The sequence below is a fragment of the Mrakia frigida genome (assembly GCF_051309035.1).
Source record: "Mrakia frigida strain ATCC 22029 unplaced genomic scaffold BDY24scaffold_35, whole genome shotgun sequence".
In the NCBI taxonomy this organism is placed as follows: Eukaryota; Fungi; Basidiomycota; class Tremellomycetes; order Cystofilobasidiales; family Mrakiaceae; genus Mrakia; species Mrakia frigida.
In genome coordinates, this window is record NW_027481246.1 from 69,331 (window position 1) to 92,387 (window position 23,057).

The following is a 23,057-nucleotide window of genomic DNA, read 5'->3' on the forward strand; positions in this document are numbered from 1 at the left end:
CAATCGGCAGGAGGAGGGAGCGACGCGCCTGCTTTAGTTCCGAGGCGTCTGTAGCCTCCGATTTTAAGGCTGTAGAAAAATTTTCACGCCCTCAGAAAGCAGTTTACGAACGAGCGAGTCCCCTCAAAAGTTTTCTTCGGGCAAAAATCAACAACTTGCTCGCGAACGAGATTCCAGAAGCGCACTCACGAGGGTCATTTCATCCTCGACCTTCCCGGGCACGGTAATGGAGCTGAGTCAAACTCGTTTGCTCTCGACGAGGTCGGCGGGAGGCAAGAATGAATTGGGCTGAAGAGAGGAAGAAAGAGCAAAACGGTGTCGGAGTCAGCCTCGGAGCTCTTCCTCGGTCGGCTATGGAAACGACTCACCATGGCAGAAGCGAATGGAGAGATGATCTAAAGGGGAACTCGTCCTCCCTCAAGACTCGTGCGAGGCGGAACGAGGTGAGGGGGTTGAGTTGCGGAAGACGACGCGTCGACTTGCTGTTAATGTTTCTCTGGTAACTTATCTCTCGGTGAGGTTGTTGCACAGGGGGTAGAAAATTAGAACTCGGGAACTGTAGTAGAAAAGGGTTGAGGTTGGGAAGGAATCCTGAGAGGAGAAAACGCCCGAGCAACAACGAAACAAAGAGTTCAAGGGAACTGTTTCCCATTGCGAGCCGTGCTCTCCCTCCTGGACGAGGTTTATATCTGACTTGGCTGCTCGCTTGAGGGTAAAGTGGAGGAGGAGATACCGAGGACTTGAAGGTGTGCGATGAACGGCCTATCCGCACAGACGCGTCTCGTTTCGTCGCGTCGGTTCTTGATTTTGTTTTCACCAACAACGCTGCGGCCTCGTTCAACTTGAGGGGGTTTCAGAGCTGCCTTTCGGGTATAGACGTACTCCCCAGGCCGGAAAAGAAGCCAGGAACTAGAAAGCTCAACCCTTGATTGCGAGAGGAGGACTCCGTGGAAGAAAGCGACTCGCGCTCCGTTTCACATTCTCTCACACCGGCCTTCTCCCGTACTGATTCTCCAGACCTCATCCCACTTGAGAGATCAGCAAGACTTATCCAAAAGCGAAGATCCGAAGGGGAACGGGAACGGGGCGAGATGGTCAGCAGCGGAGCGAGCTGAGGCCTAAGAAAGAGAACGCGTCTTCTTTGCCCGCTGGCAGAACCTTTCCAAGCCTGCTGACTGATGAGGTCGCGCTTTCAATTACACAACGGTGATAGACGAACAAGCCTTTGGACGTACAAAAAGAGGGAAGAAGGGAGGCGAGAGCCTCAGGTAGATAAAGCAGCTTCAACCAGAGGGAGGGGCAGAGCGAGAGCGAACGACGCGAGACACACGGACGACCTCTTCTACTCCCCCCCACTCATGTACCATCCCCTGCTACTGTAAGGCTGAGGTGCGAAAGATGTGGAGATCCGGTGCGTTGGACAAGCGACGGAGGGAAAGAGGAGAGAAAGAAGGGAACCCGAGGCAAGCGAATGTGTGTCTACGCAAAGAGACGAGAAGCGAGGGACTCTAGGTCGAGAGGGATGGCTTATTGGGGAGGAGAGGAAGCTTGGTGAAGAGACGACTGGCAGTGGCGGAGTTGAGGAGCGAGGTGGAAGAGGGAGGAGCTGAGGGAGAGAGAGAGAGCAGACCGGTGGTACAGAAGAGTACGATCCTGAAAGGATGGTGGCTGCTTTGCAAGAAGAAGAAGAAGAGGTGGGAAGGACGGAGAGTGGAAGTTGGGAGAGGAGGAGAAAAAGGAAGGTGGAGGGGGGGAGGTCTAGGGAGATCTGTCTGGCGCTCGCTTTCGTTTCTGTCCTTTTTTTTCCCTTTTTTGCTGAGAAGTAAACATGCAGCGACCTCTTCTCAACGCTCTTTGTTTTGCGTTTAAATTCGGTAGCCTAGGTTGTCGTATAGTTGCAATCGCTTTTACTTCTTTGTCCGGAACCGTCGCGTCGGCAAGATTCTTCTTACGAGAGTTTCAGCGCCGATGAGATCGATCCGAGGACGTCGGAAAGAGAGAGCTCTCTAGTTTACCGAAAGCCTGCAAAGAACAAGAAGCACAGGTCAGCCGAAAGCTCAAGCTTGAAGAAAGAAACAGGCGCGTCCAATCTCGCTCCCTCCGTCCCCTCAACAACCTCGAGTCCTGCTCGTTTTTCCAAAACTCAGGCTAACGCACACTCCTCTGCAAGTGGAGAAGCACTTGATAGTCCTACAAATCCTCTGCTGATCCCGCCTGAATCTCTCAACCTCCCTCTGCGCTCGATCCTCACAGGGATGGCGGAGAAAGGACGCGTCTGCTGTCCAACGAGGTCCTCTTCGATCCTACCCAAGACCTATGAGTCCTGGGAGCACGAGTAGTCAATAGAGCAAAGCTTGAATGGACAGAGGGCAGATCAGCCAAAGAGGAAAGGAAACCTTCGGCTGTGGCAGAGCAACATGGGCAAGGACGACGCATTTTTCTTTTTAGACTAGCCCGACTTGCGGTTCCGAGCTGAAAAGGGCTTCAGATCCGGCAAGAAGAATGAAAGGGAGGACTCAAATCAAGAGGAAGAGTGAAATATGGAGAGGAGGAAAGGGACGCGCGGAGGTTCGAGCAAAGTCTGCCAAAAGCAGAGGACAAGAACGACGACCGCGTCTTGTTTCAAACTCTGCTGGCTCACCTGGTTCATAGCGTTGAGGGGATAGAGCTAGTCAAGGTCCGAGATGAGGAGGGAGAAGGGGATGTGAAGGACGACGGAGAGACGGAACGCGAGGCGTGCGAATGTATACGTAAGTTCGTGTAAAATAGCCGAAAAAACGCCGAGATTCAGCGCACTGATGGGGGAACTACCTTGACACTGTCGGCAACTGCGGATATATGGCCGAGTTGGTTATGGCGTTAGACTCAAGATCTCCTTGTCTTCTAATGACGAAAGTCGCTTGGGTTCGAATCCCAATGTATTCATTTTTGATCTTTTTTTGCAAGTCTACGTGAAAATCTGACACTCGTAGACGGTCGGGAAGGCCTGTAAAGTGAAAACAGCACGATACCCGGGGTTTTCGCGTTTTCCTCTGTTTTTGACCTTGCCTCCTACCCTTCCGATCGCACCAGTCTATACTACGGGTCTCTACGAACTCTGTATACTTTGTTTCAAAGATCCGGAGTCGATACTTCCCTCGGAGGACACGTCGCAAGGTCACCAAGTCGGACGGACGGTCGGACGGCGTGTTGCTCGTTTCCGTGTCGGTTCTCTCTGTTATAGTTGTTCCTCGCTCTCAAAAAGGCAAAAAGGATGCTCCTTGCATGTCCGTACCGTGGCCTTGACGGAATTCTAGCAGCTCTGTTCCTGTTTGATAAACGAGGTGGGTGGAGGGTGGAGGAAAGTGAGGACGCGTTGAGGTTGCGAATCCGAGTCGCTCCGGCCTCTTCCCTCTCTTTCTCCCAACTTCGATCTCAAGGTCAAAGTATCTGCTTCTCCGCTGAACGTAAAACCCTGCCCTCGCTTCCTCATCTTCTTAAGAAGATCGGAGAACTCGTGTTTCTCCTTTCCGTTGCGCGTGTCTTTCTTCTCGTTCTTGGTCGGTGTTTTCAGTCTTGCTCGAGGTAGGGACTGAAGAGCTCTACCTCATCATTCATCTCTCGTCCTGGGAACCTACGATCAGTCTCGAGAAAACAAGGGCAAGCGTTCAGAGTGAGCAAAGCAGCTACATTCGACGCGTCGCTTTTATCCTCTTTTCACTTTCACCTTCTGCCGGTACAAACAGAGGGACGTTCTGAAGTCCCATATCACTAGACGGAAAACGACATGTTAATGGGTAGCTGTGCATCGTAGCAGGATCCGTTCTGAAGATCTTGCTGGAAGGAGAGCCGACGCATCGCGGTCGATGTTCCTCCTTTGGTTCATTTCTTCCGCATCTACAACCTTCCATTCATCTCTACCAGGAAGCGTGTATATACAGAGCAATCCTGAGCTGGTGGAAAAGTCGTTACTCGGCGGAAACTCTGTGTATGCACACTATCAACGAAACGAACAACGAACGAAAATGAAACCAGAAGGGCGAAGCCAGCGAATCCAAGACAAAGCAATAGAGAGGACACATTTGGCTACTTCTATGCGAGAACCGCAAGTAGATATACGAAAGAAAGGGAGATAAAGGGGCTGTTGCGTCCTGGCAGCGAGGGAAGCTTCTGTACGGAATGAGGTCCATCAAGGACGAGAGCGAGACAGATACGTATGTGCGTAGAGGAGAAGAGACGAAACGAGCGAAGTAGTTACGTAGAGCGAAGAAGAAAACAGAGAGACATGTAAAAGGAACGTAAGGTGCCTAAGGCAAAATCAAAAGAGACGAGATCCGACGCGACGACCTTCCTCCAACGAGAACAACAACACACCCCTCTACTTCGCCTTCGTTTTCCCGGTAGCGATAGGAGCAGGTCTCGGCCTCTCGAAGACGGCTTTGACTCCTCCTGGAACGGCGATGCGACCCGCCTTGAAAGGGGGAGAGATGTCCTCCGTTCCGATGTGGATGGGTCGAGCTGGGTTTCGGTAGAGGGTGGTGGGAGGAAGGGAGAAGGCGGTGGTAGCTGCCGAGGTAGGATTCGAAGGGGAAAGATCGTCTACGGTGCTGACAGGGCTCGACGGAGCGGAGGAGGGAGGAGCGGGAGAGACGACGGGTCGAGGGTTGGACGGAAGTCCTCGAGGCGAAGGAGCTCGAGAGTCGGCGGGAGTGATGGTTTCGGTGGTGAGAGCGGTATTGGGAGGGTAGAAGGAGCTGGCCGTTCGAGAGGTTCGTCGGGAGATCTGACGAGATTGAGAGGGTCGACGAGTGAGGAACTGAGCCTGCATGATCTCGGCTTGAGGTGTTGCGGGGAGAGAGAGGATTGAAGCTGAGTCGTCGAATTCACCAGCGACGGGGAAGTTGAAGGGATGGGCTTGGAGGGTGTCTCGTTCTCCGGCGATGAAGGATGTTCTGAGAGTAAAATAGAAAAGGTGAAACGAAGGTCAGGTCCTGCGACGCGTTGAAGAGAGACAAGGGAACGGAGAACACTCACACATCAAACTCGGCATCCATCGCGTTCCTGCTCTCCGATCCGCTAGTTCTGACTCCCAACGACGATGTCTCACTCGCAGTGCTGATCCTCTCGGCTCTGGCCGCTGGCATCGTAGGAGGAGGGAGCAAGTCGAAGTCGTCGTCCACCTCCTCAGCTGCCTCGACGATGTCCTCTCCTCCAATCGCAACTCCAACCTCCTGTCTCTGATAGCTCGTCCTGGCTCGAGGTGGAACAGGGAAGTCCGAGACGTAGTTTCCGATTGAGAAGTCACTGTTGCTGGAGGACTGGGCCGTCGAGCGTGAGGACTGTCGGTTGAAGGACGAGATCGGTCGACGCGACTTGTCGTTCTCCGGAGACGCTCTCGACGAGATGGTACCGAGGCTGTTGCTGGAGGTGTCGATGTCTGGGGAGGGATGATCGTAGACGATTCCAACGGCCGAGTTGAAGCTTCGAGCTGGAGATCCAGGAGTGGCGGGATGACGTTGAGCGTTGGTCTCGTAAGGGAGGAGGGAGGACGGTCGATCTGGTCGTTGAGGAGGAGGGAGGACTGCTCGAGGAGGTTCCGAAGGTACGAGGAAGGGAGATGCCGTTCGACCGAGAGGAGGAAGGGAGTAATCGATGATTGGGTTGGCTGAACGAAGATCCTCCTCCGTTTGGTCCGTGTCGAACGAGACCAAGCCTGCTCCCATCCCCGACTCGACATCTCGGTTCTTCACCCACCCAACTCCTCCTCCCATCACCCCAGCCGAGGTCAACGCAGCCGAAGCAGGTTCCTCCTCCACAGCCGCTCTCGATCTCGACGGTCCGGCCTCTCCGTAGGCAGCACTGCTCCCCTTCTCCCAGAGACGATCTCGATCCTCTCCAGCAGGCATCCTCTTCGAATCTCCGAACGACGACCCGCTGTTGACCTCCTCGGGTTTCCTCATGTACTGAAGCCAGTTGGTAAACGTCTCCGAGGCTCGCGACTTGGCTTTCGACATCCTGCTCTGCTCCGAGTACATCCTCCCGTCGAGGTACGAGGGTCGTTTAAGGTTTCGAGCGGCGACGTGGACTTCCTCGGAGTTGGGACTGGAGACGTTGGGAGGAGAGAGTCGGAAGGTGGACATGGTAGGAGAAGTTCCGAGACCGATAAACGACGAGCGAGCTTTCCGATTCCGATCCGAACGAGAGGCGATGGAGGAGCTGTCGTTTGACGCATCGAGAGAGACGAACGAGGAGGAGGCTCCGCCGTGGTAACGATGGAAGATGACGAGCATGAAGACGGAAATGATGTACATCCTGAATGGGGAAAAGGAGCAGAGGAAGGTCAGCTTGTGCGAGAAGAAAAAACAGCAGGAGGGACACGAACTCCATGGCTTGAAGGAATCGGCCGACGGGAGTTCTGCAGAGACGGGACATGAAGAGGTCAGCAGGGTTCCGATGAAAAATCTTCGAGAGATCTGAGAGCTCACTCGGAGAAGAGAACTGTGATAAAAGAGAGGAGCGAATCAGCCGACGGCGGGAGGGACGCGTCTTGACTCGAACTCACGAAGAGCAACTCCTCCTGCAGAAACGGCAGTTCCAGTAACGAGAGCAGCAAGCGGAGCTGAGTACAGTCCTGCCATCACCCATTTCGATCTGCCAGTCCTCGAAGATTCGAAGATGTTGAGCACGATCTTGACGAGGAAGCCTGTTGAAACGATGACCTGAGCGATTTGATCGGCGTAGTAGATGGACCTGCAGCGTAAGGGAGAGGCGGATGAAAGGCGAGCATAAGCTTCTGTAGATAAGAGATGAAAGGTGGACGGAAGAAACTGCGAAGGGAGAGAAGAAGATGGAGGGGATGGACGAACCTGAACTTGGCGATGCTGAAGAGGAATCCGACTCTCCATGTGGTGTTCTATACACGACAACGAAAGGAGTTTGATGTCAGCGACTGAGTCTCCCAGGGAGGACGAAGCGAGGTGAGTCGAGGAAAGGGAGGAACGACGAAGACTCACAAGAACGCCGATGTTGATCACCGCCAGCAAGAGTACCCACTTGCTCACCAGTCCCACTACTCCAAACCTCTCCCAAACAGCACTGTGAAGCTTCCCCGTCCTACCCAGGGCTCTCGTTTCCGATCCTGTCGAAGGAATAGGCACCTCGCCTGGAGGAGCCTCGCCGGTGAACCGAAAGAAGAAGAGGAAGCGAGCCGTGAGACTCCAACCGAGGAAGAACTGTTGGGCTATGATGAGAGCGGTGACTTTCCGATTTCCTGAGTTTCCCTGAGCAAGGTGTAGGAAAGAAGAGAGGGCGAAGAGGGGTCGGTCAGAACAGGGGGACGTGGTTTCGGACGCGATCCCAAAGGAAACTCGATGTTGAGAAGCGGACATACGATGAGGATCTGAGCGAGATCGAAGACTGATGCGAAGAACGCTGAAAGTATAGCGGCGATGATGTAGCAGATCGACCTGCGAGAGAAGGGAGAGCAAAAACGAAGGTCAGCGACGCGTCTCGATAACCGAAGAGGAACGACGAGCTGGCCATCGAGCCAGGTCTCTAAGAAGTTGATGAGGCGAGACACAGGGAGGCTAGTACTGCTAGACGCTCTGGCTGAGCCCAGCGAGAAGAAAAAGGAAGAAGGCGGCCGAGGAGGGAGACCTGTTTTCAGTCAACCGACCCTCCTCCAACCTCCCTCGTTGTCTCTCCGACGATCTCCCCACCAACAATGTTGCGAAGCTTCACAGAGCTTCGCCATACTCTCCACCATTAGCCCTGACTCTTTCCGTGTCCTGAAGTCATCTCCCCTCCCTCTTCAGCGATACCGAGCTGTTCCTGACTCCCTCCTCTCCTCCTCGTCCTCCTCGTTCCCCTCCTCTCGCTGAGTGCGCAGAACGGACTCACCTCTGCAACTTCCCAGCTACCACAAAGAACGTTACCAACGCGAATCCCAAAAGACCGATGGCGACGAAGGGAGCGTCACTGAGCATGACCTGAAGGATCCAGACTGTCGAGTGAAGGAGAGTCCAGGAGGGAAGGCAAGGTCCAGTAGATCCAAAGACGTAGCTGAGGCGAGAGGAGGATTCCGAGGTCAACTTTCTGCGAAGGATCTAGAGGTTCGAATACCGAGAAGGAGCGAAAAAGAAGACTAACCCTTGACTGTCGAAGAATCCGAACTGGGTCGTGTTCGTCTGAAAGACGGTTGCCATCTTGACCAAGGAACGAGGACCGTAGACCGAAGTTGACGAGAGGAGGGGAGGGACGAGGGGGATATACAGAGACCTCAAGCGTCTAGCGAAGGTGAAGAAGGAGGGAAGGAAGGAGGGTGTTGAGGAGGGAGGAGACGAGCGGAGGGAAGGGAGGGGGAGGTGAGGTCGAAGGACTCAGAAGGGGAAGCGGCGAAGGGCGTGTTGGTATACGAAGAAAAAGAGAGTGTCGAGACCAGCTACTGAGAAGGTAGATAAGGGAGTTGAACGAGGAAGAGTCGGGAGGATGGCCGTTGGAAGGGAAGGAAGGCAACGAGGTGGGTCTTGGGAGGAGGAAGAGAGGGGGAGGGAAAAGAAGGGGGTCGGAGTGTCTCTCATTTTTCTCTCCGAACAGACTCTGCTAAAGTATAGAAGATCGTCCGACGCTTCAGGACTCGTCGCTCATGCACTGAAAGGGGCGTTGGAAAAGCCGACGAAGGAAGGGAAGGGAGTGCAGGTAGGTAGCATTCAATAGACGAAATGTTCCTCGAATGCAAAGCAAGGTGAAACGAGTCTGTAACGAAAATCGAGCCGCAGCGAAACCCGCAAATCAACGATCTTCAAGCAAATATAAGGCAGGTGGGAGGGTGGGATAAGGCAAATAAGGCAAGTGGGATAGGGCAGGATAAGGCAAGGATTGGAGGGAAGAAGCGTCGAGCTCAACTTTCAACCCTCCTTCGTTTCATCTTGCCATTCTTGTTTTCAGACCTTCTTTCCTCCGACTTATACAATCTCGTCTGAGATCCCGAGAGCATACAATAAAGAACAATACCGAAAGCAAGAAGTCGTTAAAATAGAGCGAGGAAAAGAAGAAGGAGGAGGAACGACGGACGCAATGATCACTGGAGGTGACCCTTGTGCTCAGCGACGAGGTTGATCATCTTGCCCTCCTTGAGATAGCTCTCCATGTTCTTGATCACAGTCATCTCCATGACCCATCGAGAGTCGGAGGTCCTGATGGAAAAGAGGGAGAAGGGGAGAGGCGGGAGTCAGCACGGCGTCAGAGATCGTCGAACGCGTGTTCAAATTCGACCGAGAGCCGTGAGAGAGATGGAAGCAAGCTAGACTCACTCAGTACCCATGTGAGGGAGGATAGCTGCAGAAACAAAGGACGACGAGGGAGGAAGGCAGCGGCAGGTCAGCGATCAACGGAGAAGAGAGCGTGGAAGACGAGACCTGCAGAATGATTGAGCAGAGACGAGGCTTACAGATGTTATCATACTTGAGATACTCAGGGTTGACGTCAGGCTCGTTGGGGAAGACGTCGATTCCGGCGGAGTAAAGGTGACCGGACTTGAGAGCCTCGAAAAGCGCGGGCTCGTCGACGACTCCACCTCTGAAGGAGCGAGAACGAAGTACGGAGAGGTCAGCCGAGAAATCAGAGTATGTGACAGCTCCGCTTCGGAAGACTCCAGAAATAAAGTGGAGGAGCTTGAGAAGCTCAAGAAGAACGGACTTACCGAGCGGTGTTGACGAGAACCGACCCTTTCTTCATCCATCCGAACTGCTTGGCTCCGAAAGACTTCTCGGTGTTGGCGTTGAGCTAAGAGAATACATTTCTAGATCAGCGTCGAGCTCGAGTATTGATCGGAGGAGAATCGAAGGGAGAGAAGAAAAGGGACAAACAGGCAAGTTCAACGAAACAACATCACACCGTCCGAGCATCTCCTCCAGGCTGGCGCAGTACTCGTACTCGGCTCCAGCTCCTCCAGCCTTCACTGGAGACCTGTTGTGGTAAAGAATCTTCATTCCCCAGCCGAGGTGCCTGTATGCGTCAGAAAGGAAAAAGAAATCAGCGAAAGACGTCGAGTCGAGGACGCGTCCTTCTTCTCTTCCTGCTCTCGGAGCTTCCCACCCCTCGTGCGGCCAGGGACGCCTTTCGACACGAACGCGTACGCTATCAAGACTTGTCACTCACATCCTCTTGGCGACGAGAGCTCCAATTCCTCCCATACCAACGATTCCGAGCGTCTTGTTTTCAGGATCTCGAGCGAGAGGAAGGTCGTTCTTCCAATTTCCTGTTTGAGTAGAACCCGAGAAGTGAAAACAGGGTGAAGATGTGAGTAGAAGGGTAAGAAACGAGGGAATGTGTCAGAACGTTCTATCTCGGTTCGAGATGGGGCAAGGAAAGAACGGTGTCAAAAGAAGGAGGGGAGGACGAACCAGCTCGAACCGACTTCTCAGCCTTGTAGAATTGACGGATGGAAGCGAGAATGAGGAAGACGGCGGTGGTAGCGGTAGCGTTGTCGACGGCTCCAGGAGTGTGAGAAGCAGAGATTCCTCGAGCGAGGCAGGCGTCGACGTCGAGCTTGTCGTCTGAGAAGAGAAGAGGGAGGGAAGGGAGGTTAGGTTGAGCTCGGAGGGAGGAGGAAGAGGAGAGCACTCACAACCAGCTCCGTCTGAGAGATAGGAAAACGAAAAGAGAGAATCGATGAGCTGATGATGATGAGCACAGCAGAACTGCTAAAACTGACTGTGAGCCCAGAACTGGACGGTTGAGGGAAGAGCGTTGATGAGCTCGGCGTTGGGCTGATAAGATGAACCGAGTCAGTCTTCCTTTCCTCTTCATTTCCACCAGAAGAACCAGCTCGAGAAACGCAACTCACCTTTCCGACGGTAGCGAACATACCCTCGTGCTCGTAGACACCCACGATTTTGGAGTACTTGGTCTTGCAGTCAGCCTTGAACTCGTCTTTGGTTTTGGACTCGCACCACTGTTGAGAGGAAAGGAGGACGGTGAGCTCTCTCGTCTTGCATCTCGTTGAAAGGGATGAACGTGGACTTACGAGAATCTCAGCGAGAGGACCGATGATCTCGTCGAGCTCCTTTCGCGCCCAGAGGACTTGACCTGGAGGAGAGGAAGAAACGATGGGGAAAGGAAGGCAAACGGTTCAGCTCGAACGAGGACACAACTGAGGCGGAAGATCGAACGACGAACCGAGGATGAGGACTTGAGGCTTGGACATAGTTGAAGAGTGAAAGGAGAGAAAAGTGAGTAGAAGTGAGTTGAAAGTTGGGGTGGTGGTTGGCGGGGGAAGAGCAAAGAGAAACGGGAAGCGAAAGAAGAGGGAGAGAGGTGAACCGAGGCAAGAAAGTTGACCTGGGCCGGATGAGGTCCGAAGGGGCCGATTTTAGATTTTTTTCGAGCAGGATTACTGACTCTTTTTTGCCTTGACCCGATAAAAAGGTGGACGGGAGAGTATGTTGAGAAAGTTGGGAGGAAGCACGAGCAAAGGGAAGGCTTGCCAGAGAGGGAAGAAGGGCGAGGTCGCGAACCGATTTCGAGGTCGAACCGTGCTCTGCAGAGTTCCTCGTCCCTGGCGATGATCCGTTTGAAAAGGGCACCTGAGAGCGAAGCCTGTGACGGAGTTCAGAGTCCGAGGAGGACTTGAGTTGATGGTGAGAAACAAGGGAGGGTGAGAATGAAGGCAGAGATGGCGGTTGAAGGTGAACCGAGCTCGAAGAGTTTCGAGACGCCATGTCACAAACTCTGCTGCTCGATGATCTAGCTGTACCTGCCCATCTGTTCTCGAATCCCTAGCTCGATCTACAGAAACGATGCACGAACAGCGAGCAGCAGATTCCTTAGGTCAGCCTCGAGCGACGACGCGTCTCCGTCCAGTACCGTCCACTCCTTCTTTTCCTCCTTGCGAAGTAAAGAAAAGACGTCAATTTCATTCCAGACACCCTCCTTCAGACCCTGCTAAAACCCTCTCAACCCAAGCACATGCCTCACATCCCCCGTGAACCTCAAACTATCCAGCACGGGCAAAAGATCGAGCAACGCCTGATCGTTGGGATCTGAGAACCACCCGTCGATTGGGATTCCGTTGGCTGAAGGGAGATAGAATAAGATGGCGGAGGGAAGTGGGAAAATAATGAAGAGAAGGAGAGTCAGCAGAATAAAAGCGAAGCGAAAGGGAAGGAGGGAGAGCGCGGACGAAGATGGAACGAACCTTGATGGTAGGAGTACGAGATGGGCGAGTTGTCGATGAGACAGATGGACTCGAGATCTTCCTGTAGACAGGAGAGGTCTTTGATATAGGCTCCGTTTTGATGTTGGACGCAGGACTGTTTTTGATCGATGGGAGGAGAGTAGAAAGCGAGAAGGTCAGCTCGACGCGTCGAACGAACAACGACGAGAACGACAGGACGTACGTCTCTGAACAACCTCTTCCCAAACATTCCTCGTCCACCATCCAGCCAGTCGATAACAGGATCGGCGTATTCTTGCATCGAAGCCGTAAAGATGACGAGAGTGTACCAGGAAGAGACCTGGGAGAAAGCGACGCGAACGAGGGCCCGATCAGCTTCGTTCCGTCGAAGAGATAGATCGAAACTCGAGACTCACCTTCTTTAGGAAGTAATCCACGTAAGGCCTCTTGTACACATGATACACCGTACTCCTTCCACCCAAAAACACCTCCACCATATGGCCCTCTCCCTTCCTCCCAGCTCCAGCACCGCTCGACCGACTCGTCGAATGAATCAACGTCTCGTCCAGATCCAAAATCAAGGTCTTGGGCTTGTGGAACGGTGTCTTCTTTCTCAGGGGAGCACTGAGGTAGGACGAGGCTTCTGATGGAGGTGTTGAAGGAGCGTTGGGGATGGAGGGATGGAGGAGAGAGTTGCCGGAAGATTCCGCTAAGGGATTGGGAAGGAGGAGAAGGCGAGATCGAGTTGCTGGACGAGTGGCTTCTGGTGATGGGATGATGGGTGAAGGAGGGGAGAACTCGAAGGAGGGTGAAGGACGAAGGTTGGAGGGAGGTGATGGTTTGGGAGGGTAAGGGAGTTGAGATGGATCGATAGCTTGGGAACGAGGGTCGATTTCGATAGCTTGGGTGCGAGGATCGAGAGCTTGAGTCCGAGGATCCATGAGAGGAGGAGAAAGACCGTTGTGTAAAGGAGCTTCTCGAGACGAAGCGACGCTGACCTGGTCGTCTTCAAGCTCAACTTCTCCATCCTTCTCGACCTCCTGAGCTCCGTTCTCGCCTTCCACCTCGTCGCCCTCCTGCTCCAGCCCGTTCCCTCGACCTGAGATACCACCTCTCCCGCGTCCCTTCTTCATGGACCTCCCAGCCATGCCCAAAAGGACGAGCATGCCAACGAGTAGCGTCCACATCTTGATGACGACCTTTACGATCCACCATCTCGCGCCTGCCCTCCTTCGTTTCCGTTCGGGCTTCTTCTCGTCTGAGAGAGCCGATGCGATGCTAGTGCTAGATTCGGAGGGTGATGTCCGACGACGACGAGGTGTTCCCGAGGAGGATGCTGTCCTACGAAGGGGGAGGGAGGAGTGGTTGGCTCGAGCTGGTGAAGGAGGGAGGGATCGTGACGAGTGGATGGACGAGGAGGAGAAGCGAGAGCTCGGTGAGGAAGGAGTTGAGGAGGGTGAGGAAGGTGGAGGGGAGAGGGATCGAGTGATGAGTCTGTCGAGGTGGGAAATCGAGTTCATCGTCCTGAGAAGGAGGGAGGGAGAGGAGGTGGTGAAGAGGAGGAGAGGTGAGGTTGAGCTTTGGGGACTGTTGGGGAAGGTCACGAAAGTAGAGGATTAGGTGAGCTTGATGCCTCTGATTTTCGAGGTAAAGGTTTCCGTAATAATATACTTACCAAGTCTATGAAGACGAGTCCAGAGAGAAGTCGTCGTGGGAGGGAGAGGAGGTCGAAGAAGGGAGGAGCAGAGCGGAGAAGGGAAGCTGACGAGCAGGGCGTGTTTGTCGTTCCACAAGTTGACTCGAAGAAGCGAAGGTCCAACTTCAAAAGGGTATAGGCTTCCTGAGAGAGCTCTGGAGGGGATGTCAAGAAAACATAGTCAGAAATCAGAAGAGAATAGCATCCTTGCGAGCTTCGAGCGACACCGGCCCAACTTCCTCTGGCTCCTTCCTCCCCAACCCATCCCTCATCAAGCAACGAGCTCTTCTTCTCCTCTGCTCTAATCTCTGCAGTGCCAAGATGATAAGGATACTGACCTCCCTGGATGTGCTGAAAGGATGAGTAGGGTTCTTTCCCGAAAAAGCGACGAACGTTGAAGGGAGGGGAGGGAGGAGAGAAGAGAAGGTCACCGGCTCTTCCCTCCCCTCCCCCATCGCGTTGGGCTGAGAGACCGCAGTTTGAATGCATGCTCAATAATCGAAGAAATCTATACAATACAATCTACTCAAACTCGCTCCAAAAGATCCGACTCCTCCTCTTCCTCCAAAACCACCGTCCTCAGGAAGTCCCACATCTTCAGAGGGGAGAGGACGACTCCCGAGACGGCGAAGTTGTACTCTGCTCGAACGAGATCGTGGAAAGGTCGGTACGCGTCGACGATGGAGGACTGTGAAAAGGTCGAGAAGAGAGGCGTCAGTCAAGAGGTAGGATCGAAAGAGGAAAGCAAAGAAAGAGAGACTGACCTGAGTTGGAGGAATCAACACCTCGACGGCCTTTCGATCCTCGAGATACATCCTCAACTGACCCAGCCACTGCTTCAGCTCCCTCCGAACCGACTTCCTCACTTCCTCGTGTACCTCCAAGACCTTCTCCGGCGTAGCCCAAGGCTGAGCGGCGAGATCCCTTGATCCTGGAGCGGAACCGGAGAGGTACGAGTTGGCTTGAAGCAGGAAAGCACGCGTCGGAGCGGTCGAGGCGAGGGTCGCGTAGGTGATGAGGTCTTCGCAGGAGGATTTTAGAGATCGGTCGAGGTCCTGAAGAAGAAAGAAAAGAAGAGGAGACGAGGGTCAGACTCGGAGTTGGGAGAGGTGAAGTGAAGTGAAGAGACGAGAGGAGAAAGAGAGGTCGAGACTCACCACCTTCGCGTCCTCCATGTGCTGGTTCATCCTCAATCCTCGTCCAACGGTAGCACCGTATCCGAAGGTGAGAGCGGTGGGTAGGAAGGAGAGAGCCGAAGCCAGTAGGGCAGAGAAGGCCTCTGCGAAAGGGATCGAAAGAGGAGAGGTCAGCGGCTGTCGAAGTTCGGGTCGAGAGAAGACGAGGTCGAGACTCAGAGCTCACCAGTAACCCCAAGCATGCCTCCTCCCATGTCTCTCCTAACCATCTCGACACTCCCAAGCATCTCCTTCAAGATCAACAGATGCCTAACGAGGAACAAGGCTCCGTCGACCTCTCCCTTCTTGATTCGAAGGGCTTCCGACGCGGAGAAGAGGGATTGACGACAGAGGGTAACGGCCTCTTGAGCGACGTCTTCGAAGATGGCAGCCTGAAAAGAGGAACAGAAACATGGTCTGGTCAGCTCAACGAAGGAGGAGAGGCCACAGACGCGACGCAAAAAGAAAAACGCACGTCGATGAAGTTGTGAAGCTCGGCCAGCACACCGAGTGTCTTCCGTAGCGACGGGTACCAAGTCTCCTGAACCTCCAATGATGGAAGTCGGAAGAGAGCTCCATCGTCGTCGTCGTCGTCGTCTGGCTTCTCCTTCTCCTCGTCCTCCGAGACGATTGCTGAGTCGTTGTCGAGGTCCACGGTCGATCCAGCTCGAAGAATTGCAGCGTCGGCGGCTTTGGCTGCTGTTCGTTCCCTGGCCTTGGCCACAGCTGGTAAAACAGAAGGAGAAGCAAAGCCAAGAGCGTCGTCAGTTTGACCGAATCGAGAACTCGAACGAGACGCGTCGCAAGGTTCGACTCACCCTTCTCCAGCTTCTCCGGGTAGTCCAGATCCCCTTCGCCAGCTGAGAACCTTCCAACTCCATTCTGTAACACCGCCTGAGCTCTGAAGACCAGCCTCGTCTGAGCATCCTGCAACACCGGCGCCAGCAGTCCCTTGATCTCGAGCTTCTTCTTCCTGTTCGTTTCCTCGACGAGTATCGACCGTTGGAAGTAGGTCCTTGGAGATAACTGAGACGAAGGTGAGGGAAGTTGGAGATGCGATGTCGGCGAGAGAAGTGGCGAGGTTGGAGGGGAGTTGGAGGTTTCGGAGGAGGAGTCCTCGTCGGCGTCGAGGACCATGAGAGCTTGAAGAACGGTGCAGACTTGACAGAGGACGGTGAGGGAGGGTTCGTGAAGGATTCGAGGGCGGAGGTAGTCGTAGAGATGGTCGCAGAGGGTTTCGAGGAAAGAGCTGGTAGGGGAGAAAGGGAGGGGAAGTGAGTTCAAGGAGGAGGAAGCAAACGGACGAAGTCGAGGAGAACGAACTGTAGACGATCCTCTCCGGTTGAGAAGAACTGGCCAAAGAGATTGAACTCGTCCGAGCAGAGTTGCTTCAAGTAGCCACATCCAGCTCTCGTCTGTCGGAGAAAGAAGAGAGGGGTTTAGCTTTCTCGTTTCGATTCAGTTGACGGAGAAGCCAAGCTCGAACTCACCAACTCGACGAGCGGAGCCTTCGCAGGATTCAACCTCCCAACCTCACTCATCACGACTCCTTGAAGCATAGCTTGCCTCATCGCTACCCAGGCCGAGTGACACTCCCCTAGCAGCGGTGCGAGATCGTCTGCTCCTCCCGCTCCTGCTCGATACGCTGCAGCGCTGAGGCTTGTCGAGGAGGAGCGATGTTCGAGTTCGAGAATGAGGGATCGAAGAGGAGGTGCGAGAAGGGTAGGTTTGGTGTATAGAAGGGCGTGGAGAGCTGCGTCGGCGAGGTTCTGCGAAGAAAGAAGAGAGTGCGGCAAGGTCAGGATCAGACGCGTCCCAAGCGAGAAGAGCAAAGGAAGAGACTGACGCGATCTGCCATCCTTCTGGCTACGTCCTGACCGAGAAGCTTGACCTGAGTGAGGAAGTACATCTTGATGAGAGTCATGCTTCGAGTTTGGCACTGCTGGTAACGAATGATGTAGAGTTCGGCGTCTCGGAAGTCACGCTGTTCGAACGAAGAGAACGAGCGTCGAGTCAGCGCTCGAAGAAAGTGAGGAACGAGAAAGGAAGAATGGCGTGACGAACGTGGGATTTGAGATAGCTGAGACACTCGTCTATACGTTCGACCATAGGGATGAAGGCAGCACTGGTGACGAGCGATTCTCCTGGCGAATTGAGAGTTCGGATGGCGGGTTCGAGAGAGGCGAAGTAAGAGAGTCGATGAGCGAGGTTGTCGGACGTTTCCAGCAGACGATTCTGCAGACCAAATTGATAAGCGTCAGCTTTCGTATCTTACCCGTTGGTTTCATCTCGCTCTGAAAGGGAGAGCGAGCTCGAGCTCAACTCACTTGCTCTTCCAACAGCTCCTCACAAGCCTCCTGCAAGCTCTTACTCCTCTCCTCCACGAAACCAAAGGCTTCTCCCATCTCTTTACAAACCCTCTCTGCCTCCTTGCACTCTCCCACCAGACGATCGCAAGCCTCTCTGTACATTCCAATCTCCGCAAGGTGGTCGCGATAGAGAGCGTCCTGTTCGTGCTCGAGCGAGGAGGTGAGAAGGCTGAACCAGTCATAGAACTGCTGAGGAGTAGATATGGAAAGGGTAGTGTTGGTGTTGGCTAGTGATGAAGATTGCAGCGGTGGTGTGGAAGGACGTGTCGGAGGTAGGGAGCGAGGAACGGATGGGGAACGAAGGAGGGTTTGGAGGAGGAGAGAAGTCGAGTCCTTCGGAGCGTGCGTTGCTGTAGGATTGCGAGAGCGAGCTCCTTGCGGGGTGGAAGGACGCGATGGTGATCCATGGGGAGTTTGGGAGTTGGCAAGTTGGGATAAAAACTGAGGGTAAGAGAAGGTCAGTCAGCGAGGTTGTTCGGCGAGGAGATGGGAAGGGAAGGGAGGGAGGAAGCGTGAGCTCGAGCTCAACCTTGGCCGGACCTAGAACTGGCCGAGGTTCCTCCCAGTCAGGAGGCAGGACATCTACTACTTCGCGGCTGCCCTGCGATCGATACAGCTCGCTCTAGAGCTTTCCGTAGAGCGATGAGCTCGGAGAGAAGAGAAGAGGACGCGAGCACTCCGTTCCGCTGGAGCATGCTCGACGTCCGTCCCCTCCTTGCCCTCCAATGTGAGACCTACTCCTCAGGAGCGACCACTGAGAGCTGGAGGGAAGTCCTCGCATACAGATGAAAGTAAAGTGAGGACTCACCTTTGGCGGTAGCCTTCGATCTAAGCATCCATCCTTGACTCTTCCTACACACTGCAGCTCCTCTTCCTTCAGGGGAGCTTTGGACTCCCATTCCTCGAGCGAAACTCCTCTTGGAGTGAGAGATAGCACTGGCCTCCGATTAGTGGTAGCCATCCTGAGAGAAAGGGAAGCTGGATGGGACTGTGGTGAACGTTAAGAGGAAAGGAGGGAGAAGGAGAGGAAGCGAGCTTCAGCCTTCTCGGCCCAGTTTGAGTTTCGGTCAATATCTACATCTTTGACTTCAGCTTTTGAGCCTGCGAGAATCAGACTATTTTCGTTCTGATCCGTTCTTCAAAAGAATCGACCTCGTATGTATTCTTTGTCGAGCCAGAAGGGCCATCTCGTCTAGCCTGTCTCTCTCCTCCTTGCTCCTCCCCCCCTCCTTCCCCCGCCTTCGAGGCTCCTCCTTCTTGTCTCCCACCTCCCTTCTTCCCTTGAAACCGTTATCTCATATCGATGCTCTCTCGTCTCTCCCTCGTTCGCCTTCGGCTTCGTCTCCCCTCCCTGGTTCGACTCTCCTCCTCCGTTCCAGTCCCTCGCTCTACTCCTCCTCCTGTCCCCAAAGTCCAGCCCAACGTCCCCCTCTCCGTCTCCGACTCCATCCTTCCTCTCGACGATCTTTCACCTCCCTCGGTTCTCGCTCAAGCTCCCAACAACGCTGCGAGGTCAGTTGCTCGGTCTTCCAGTGTTGAGTGGAGTGGGAACGGGAGAGGATTGCAGAGAAGGGAAGGAAGGAGGAGGCTGATCGATGAAGCTGACCGCCTCCCTCCTCTCTCTCTCTTCTCTTCCTCTCTTCCGTCTCGAACAGGTGGTCTGCAAGTCAAGCCTCTCGAGAACTCGCCTACTCCAACGCAAGATTCGAACAGACCATCCTCGAATATCAACCTCAGCCCCTTAGTGCGATGGAGATGATCGCGGCTGAGCCCGTCTTGTTGGTGAAGGGAAGGAAGGCGGTTTGCGATGGAGGTGAGTGCTTGTATATATTCTTCTGTGATCGAAGATGAGTGAGGCGTCGGGTTATTTCTCAGGCTAAGGGGGGTGATGGTGGTTCCATCTTGGTCGAAAAGTGGACGGGTGGACCAAGAAAGAAAGGAGAGATGGTGCAGAGCAGGACTCGTCCTCCCTCTCTCCGAGGCTTTTGAGATTGGGCAGAGAACGACCCGAGCCGACTAGAGCCATCTCTGGTTCTACGGTTTTCGATCCTCAAGCTTTATCTACCTTCTCGAGCACCCGCTTTGGTTGGAGATCGAACACCTTCTCGTTTTCCTTCTTCATCTCGACTGAGCTGATTGTCCTTTCTATGTTCTGCGTTTCACAGGAGGAGGAGCTCTCGGACATCCCAAGGTGTTCATCAACCTCGATCAACCGGGTCCTCGAAGCTGTGGCTACTGGTGCGTACGGTTTCAGCTTCTGCGTCGCGTCGTCCCCTCTCAACCTCGTTGACAACCTTTCCTCGGCTTCGTATTCTCCCTTGCAGTGGCCTTCGATTTGAGCAGGACTCAAACCACCATCACGCTCACTGAAATTTTTACTCTTTCTGGAGCAGTCGAAGAAAGGAGATCGAATGGTGTGTTGACGCGATGGAGCGAGGGTTCTCTTCTTGATCTTACGAACTTATTACGACGTTGCGGTGATCTAACGAAAGAGGCAGAATATTCAGATATCTGAACACGCTCGCTGCGTCACATTGCTGCACGGGATTACTGGCGCAGAACGGATGAAAGCGACGCGTCGAACAAACGAGACTGGTGGCTTCACTCGGTCTGAACGCTCGTCCTTGTTTTTTCGAGACTGATCGTAGGTTCCCAGGACAAGGGCCGGATGGTGAGGGAGAGCTCTTCAGTCCCAACCGCGAGCAAGATTGAAAAATGTCGACCAGGGAAGAAAAGAAAGACACGCGCACGGCGCAACGAAGAAGAAAAACACGAGTTCAATCTTTGTTAGAAGCTGAGGAAGCGAGGGCAGGATTTCACGTTCAGCGGAGAAACAGATACTTTGACCTTGAGATCGAAGTTGGGAGAAAGAGAGGGAAGAGGGGGGACGGAAGAGGCCGGAGCGACTCGGCACGCAACCTCGACGCGTCCTCACTTTCCTCCCCCTTCACCCACCTCGTTTATCATACAGGAACAGAGCTGCTAGAATTCCGTCAAGGCCACGGTACGGACATGCAAGGAGCATCCTTTTTGAGAGTGAGGAGCAACTATAACATAGAAAACCGACACGGAAACGAGCTACATGCCGTCCGACCGTCCGTCCGACTTGGTCACCTTGCGACGTGTCCTCCAAGGGAAGTATCGACTCCGGATCTTTGAAACCAAGTATACAGAGTTCGTAGAGACCCGTAGTATAGACTGGCGTGCTCAGAACGGTAGGGGGCAAGGTCAGAAACAGAGGAAAACGCGAAAAACGCAGGGTTTTGCGCCTTTTTTTACTTTTCAGGCCTTCCCGACCGTTACGAGTGTCAGATTTTCACGTAGACTTGCAAAAAAAGATCAAAAATGAATACATTGGGATTCGAACCCAAGCGACTTTCGTCATTAGAAGACAAGGAGATCTTGAGTCTAACGCCATAACCAACTCGGCCATATATCCGCAGTTGCCGACAGTGTCAAGGTAGTTCCCCCATCAGTGCGCTGAATCTCGGCGTTTTTTCGGCTATTTTACACGAACTTACGTATACATTCGCACGCCTCGCGTTCCGTCTCTCCGTCGTCCTTCCATCCCCTTCTCCCTCCTCATCTCGGACCTTGACTAGCTCTACCTCCTTGACGCTATGAACCAGGTGAGCCAGCAGAGTTTGAAACAAGACGCGGTCGTCGTTCTCTCCCTCCTTGAACTCCCACAGGAAGAAGCTCGACCTCGCCAACGCCTGCTCGACTTGCCGATCGAGGAACCATCCCTGCCTAGTGGATTACAAGGACGCGTTGAGGCTTGGGATTGTGGAGGATGAGCTGGTTTGGAAGGAGGTGACGAGGTTGGTTGCTGAAGGGAAGGAGCGACGGAGGATGTTTGATCAGAGCGTTCTGGGGATCTAGAGGTGAAGGAGGAGGAGAGGAGGAGATTGGTGCTGGGCGGGAGGTGTACTGTGTTGGGCGTCTTCACTGCTACTTTTGGGGTTCTCATTTCAATTTTGTCTTTGTCTTCGTCGTCGTTCTCGTTCTCGTTCACGTTTTCTTTTGGTTTCTCTTTCATTTCAAGTTTTTTTCCAACCTACATGTATACACGTTCTTTCACATATGTTTGGGCTATCGTACATGAATATACGTCTCCTCTCAAACGTTGCTTTCTCTCCGGAGTTCAAACGAAAACTCAGCGGTGTTCCGTTGTTTCTTGCGAACGCGTCCCCTCGCTCGCTCTCAAGTTCTTTTTCGGAACGAAAAGGGCTCGTCCACGACGCTATTTTCATCGCATCTCGTTGCTCTCCCCTGCCCCAAATGTAGCTTCAATCAACCTCTTCTGGCCGTATACCTACCCTTGAAGCTTCCTAGAGAGCAGTGCACATTCAAATCACCGCTCGGGAAAGGAAGGAAGTCGGCCTTCTCGAGTACGATCGTCGACGCGACGGAAAAGGAGAGGACGAGGGAGGATAAAAGTCTTCGCACACGAAGAAAGTAGGCTGCGAGGAGCTGACAAAAAGGTTTCGTTTTCTGGGTGAAGGAAGAAGAAGAAGAAAAATACAGGAGCGACAGCGAGACCGAGGAGGGAGAGAAACGAAAGCGAGCGCCAGACAGACCTCCCTAGACCTCCCCCCCCTTCCTTTTTCCTCCTCCTCGCCTCCCAACTTCCACTCTCTCCGTCCTTCCCACTTCTTCTTCTTCTTCTTGCAAAGAAGCCACCATCCTTTCAGAATCGTACTCCTCTGTACCACCAAAATCCTGCTCTGCTCTCTCTCTCTCTCTCTCCCCCTCAGCTCCTCCCTCAGCTCCCCCCTCTTCCACCTCGCTCCTCAACCCCACCACCACTCGTCTTTCACCAAAGCTTCCTCTCCTCTCCAACAAGCCATCCCTCTCGACCTAGATTCCCTCGCTTCTCGCCTCTTTGCATATACATACATTCGCTCGCCTCGGGTTCCCTTCTTTCTCTCCTCTTTCCCTCCGTCGCTCGTTCAAGGCACCGGATCTTCACATCTTCTGAACCTCAGCCTTACAGTAGCAGGGGATGGTACCTGAGTGGGGGGGAGCAGAAGAGGTCGTCCGTTTGTCTCGCTTCGTTCGCTCTCGACTCTCGCTCTCTCTCTTCCTTGTTCGCTGCAGCTACGCTCTCGCTTCCTCTCTTCCTTCTCCTTGCGCGCTCAAAGGCTCGTTCGTCTATCACCGTTCTTTGAACTGAAAGCGCAACCTCCTTGGGCTTTGGAAAGGTTCTGGCCGGGGGCAAAGAAGACGCGTCGTCTTCCTTAGGCCTCAGCTCGTCCCCGTTCACCATCGGATCTTCGCTTTTGGGCAGGTCTTGCTGATCTTTCATGGCGGGAGGGAATTTGGATGTTGTGTAAGGGGGAAGGCCGACGTAAGAGAAAGTGAAACGGAGCGCGAGTCGCTCTCTTCCACGGAGTCCTCCTCTCACAATCAAGGGCTGAGCTTTCTAGTTCTTGGCTTCTGCTTAGGCCTTCAACCTACTTCCAACGTTGACAGGCAGATATTAAGATCGCTTAAGGTCAACGAGGCTGAACTGTTGTTCGCACAAACAAGAGCCGACGCGACGAAACGAGACGCGTCAGTGCGGATAGGCCGTTCATCGCACACCTTCAAGTCCTCGGTATCTCCTCCTTCACTTGACTTTCAAGCGAGCAGCCAAGTCAGACATAAACCTCGTCCAGGAG

General features: G+C 53.7%; 5 protein-coding genes and 2 non-coding genes across 7 annotated transcripts; 2 read left to right on the forward strand and 5 right to left on the reverse strand.

The window, feature by feature from the left end:
• The first annotated feature begins 2,832 nt into the window (after window positions 1-2,832).
• BDY24DRAFT_t91 lies at window positions 2,833-2,925 on the forward strand. Its single transcript has one exon. It is a non-coding gene; the product is annotated as a tRNA-Leu (tRNA).
• A 939-nt stretch (window positions 2,926-3,864) lies between these two features.
• BDY24DRAFT_400497 (uncharacterized protein) lies at window positions 3,865-8,315 on the reverse strand. The gene is made up of 10 exons (XM_076641962.1): window positions 8,128-8,315; window positions 7,879-8,040; window positions 7,370-7,445; window positions 6,993-7,259; window positions 6,846-6,892; window positions 6,542-6,729; window positions 6,465-6,477; window positions 6,362-6,394; window positions 5,014-6,291; window positions 3,865-4,931 (listed from the first exon to the last, which is right to left on the reverse strand). The coding sequence occupies exons 1-10, from the start codon at window positions 8,181-8,183 to the stop codon at window positions 4,358-4,360; spliced, it is 2,694 nt and encodes an 897-aa protein (XP_076493378.1). The 5' UTR covers window positions 8,184-8,315; the 3' UTR covers window positions 3,865-4,357.
• A 632-nt stretch (window positions 8,316-8,947) lies between these two features.
• Window positions 8,948-11,334, reverse strand: BDY24DRAFT_400498 (D-mandelate dehydrogenase-like dehydrogenase). The gene is made up of 12 exons (XM_076641963.1): window positions 11,158-11,334; window positions 11,006-11,067; window positions 10,826-10,933; window positions 10,694-10,748; window positions 10,607-10,618; window positions 10,383-10,535; window positions 10,138-10,237; window positions 9,846-9,984; window positions 9,680-9,762; window positions 9,428-9,555; window positions 9,291-9,315; window positions 8,948-9,173 (listed from the first exon to the last, which is right to left on the reverse strand). Exons 1-12 carry the CDS (start codon window positions 11,183-11,185, stop codon window positions 9,059-9,061), a joined length of 1,008 nt encoding a protein of 335 aa, XP_076493379.1. The 5' UTR covers window positions 11,186-11,334; the 3' UTR covers window positions 8,948-9,058.
• Window positions 11,335-11,922: 588 nt separating this feature from the next.
• Window positions 11,923-13,095, reverse strand: NEM1 (Nem1-Spo7 phosphatase catalytic subunit NEM1; the record flags this gene model as incomplete). Its single annotated transcript, XM_076637548.1, has 4 exons — window positions 11,923-12,053; window positions 12,176-12,290; window positions 12,378-12,494; window positions 12,571-13,095. 4 exons carry the CDS (start codon window positions 13,093-13,095, stop codon window positions 11,923-11,925), a joined length of 888 nt encoding a protein of 295 aa, XP_076493380.1.
• Window positions 13,096-14,322: 1,227 nt separating this feature from the next.
• On the reverse strand, window positions 14,323-18,393 carry COG3 (Golgi transport complex subunit COG3). Its single transcript, XM_076641964.1, has 12 exons — window positions 18,203-18,393; window positions 17,353-17,835; window positions 17,090-17,260; window positions 16,872-17,009; window positions 16,516-16,794; window positions 16,349-16,440; window positions 15,844-16,274; window positions 15,501-15,751; window positions 15,213-15,417; window positions 15,008-15,129; window positions 14,615-14,905; window positions 14,323-14,538 (listed from the first exon to the last, which is right to left on the reverse strand). Exons 1-12 carry the CDS (start codon window positions 18,353-18,355, stop codon window positions 14,377-14,379), a joined length of 2,778 nt encoding a protein of 925 aa, XP_076493381.1. The 5' UTR covers window positions 18,356-18,393; the 3' UTR covers window positions 14,323-14,376.
• A 165-nt stretch (window positions 18,394-18,558) lies between these two features.
• On the forward strand, window positions 18,559-19,875 carry BDY24DRAFT_400501 (zinc-finger domain-containing protein). Its single transcript, XM_076641965.1, has 4 exons — window positions 18,559-18,906; window positions 19,050-19,207; window positions 19,560-19,632; window positions 19,719-19,875. Exons 1-4 carry the CDS (start codon window positions 18,698-18,700, stop codon window positions 19,762-19,764), a joined length of 486 nt encoding a protein of 161 aa, XP_076493382.1. The 5' UTR covers window positions 18,559-18,697; the 3' UTR covers window positions 19,765-19,875.
• An 865-nt stretch (window positions 19,876-20,740) lies between these two features.
• BDY24DRAFT_t93 lies at window positions 20,741-20,833 on the reverse strand. The gene has a single exon. It is a non-coding gene; the product is annotated as a tRNA-Leu (tRNA).
• Window positions 20,834-23,057: the final 2,224 nt, after the last annotated feature.

Coding starts and splice junctions, on each gene's coding strand:
- BDY24DRAFT_400498 (XM_076641963.1), bottom strand. CDS start 11,185: ATGTCCAAGCCTCAAGTCCTCATCCTCG. Junction 10,749..10,825: donor TGTTCGCTACCGTCGGAAAG/GTGAGTTGCGTT, acceptor TCATCTTATCAG/CCCAACGCCGAGCTCATCAA. Junction 9,316..9,427: donor TCTCAAGTATGATAACATCT/GTAAGCCTCGTC, acceptor TTGTTTCTGCAG/CTATCCTCCCTCACATGGGT.
- BDY24DRAFT_400497 (XM_076641962.1), bottom strand. CDS start 8,183: ATGGCAACCGTCTTTCAGACGAACACGACCCAGTTCGGATTCTTCGAC. Junction 8,041..8,127: donor GGATTCTTCGACAGTCAAGG/GTTAGTCTTCTT, acceptor CTCTCGCCTCAG/CTACGTCTTTGGATCTACTG. Junction 7,260..7,369: donor ATCTCGCTCAGATCCTCATC/GTATGTCCGCTT, acceptor CACCTTGCTCAG/GGAAACTCAGGAAATCGGAA.
- COG3 (XM_076641964.1), bottom strand. CDS start 18,355: ATGGCTACCACTAATCGGAGGCCAGTGCTATCTCTCACTCCAAGAGGA. Junction 16,795..16,871: donor CCAGAAGGATGGCAGATCGC/GTCAGTCTCTTC, acceptor CTTTCTTCGCAG/AACCTCGCCGACGCAGCTCT. Junction 14,539..14,614: donor TGTTGATTCCTCCAACTCAG/GTCAGTCTCTCT, acceptor ACCTTTTCACAG/TCCTCCATCGTCGACGCGTA.
- BDY24DRAFT_400501 (XM_076641965.1), top strand. CDS start 18,698: ATGCTCTCTCGTCTCTCCCTCGTTCGCCTTCGGCTTCGTCTCCCCTCC. Junction 18,907..19,049: donor GCTCCCAACAACGCTGCGAG/GTCAGTTGCTCG, acceptor CGTCTCGAACAG/GTGGTCTGCAAGTCAAGCCT. Junction 19,633..19,718: donor CCTCGAAGCTGTGGCTACTG/GTGCGTACGGTT, acceptor TCTCCCTTGCAG/TGGCCTTCGATTTGAGCAGG.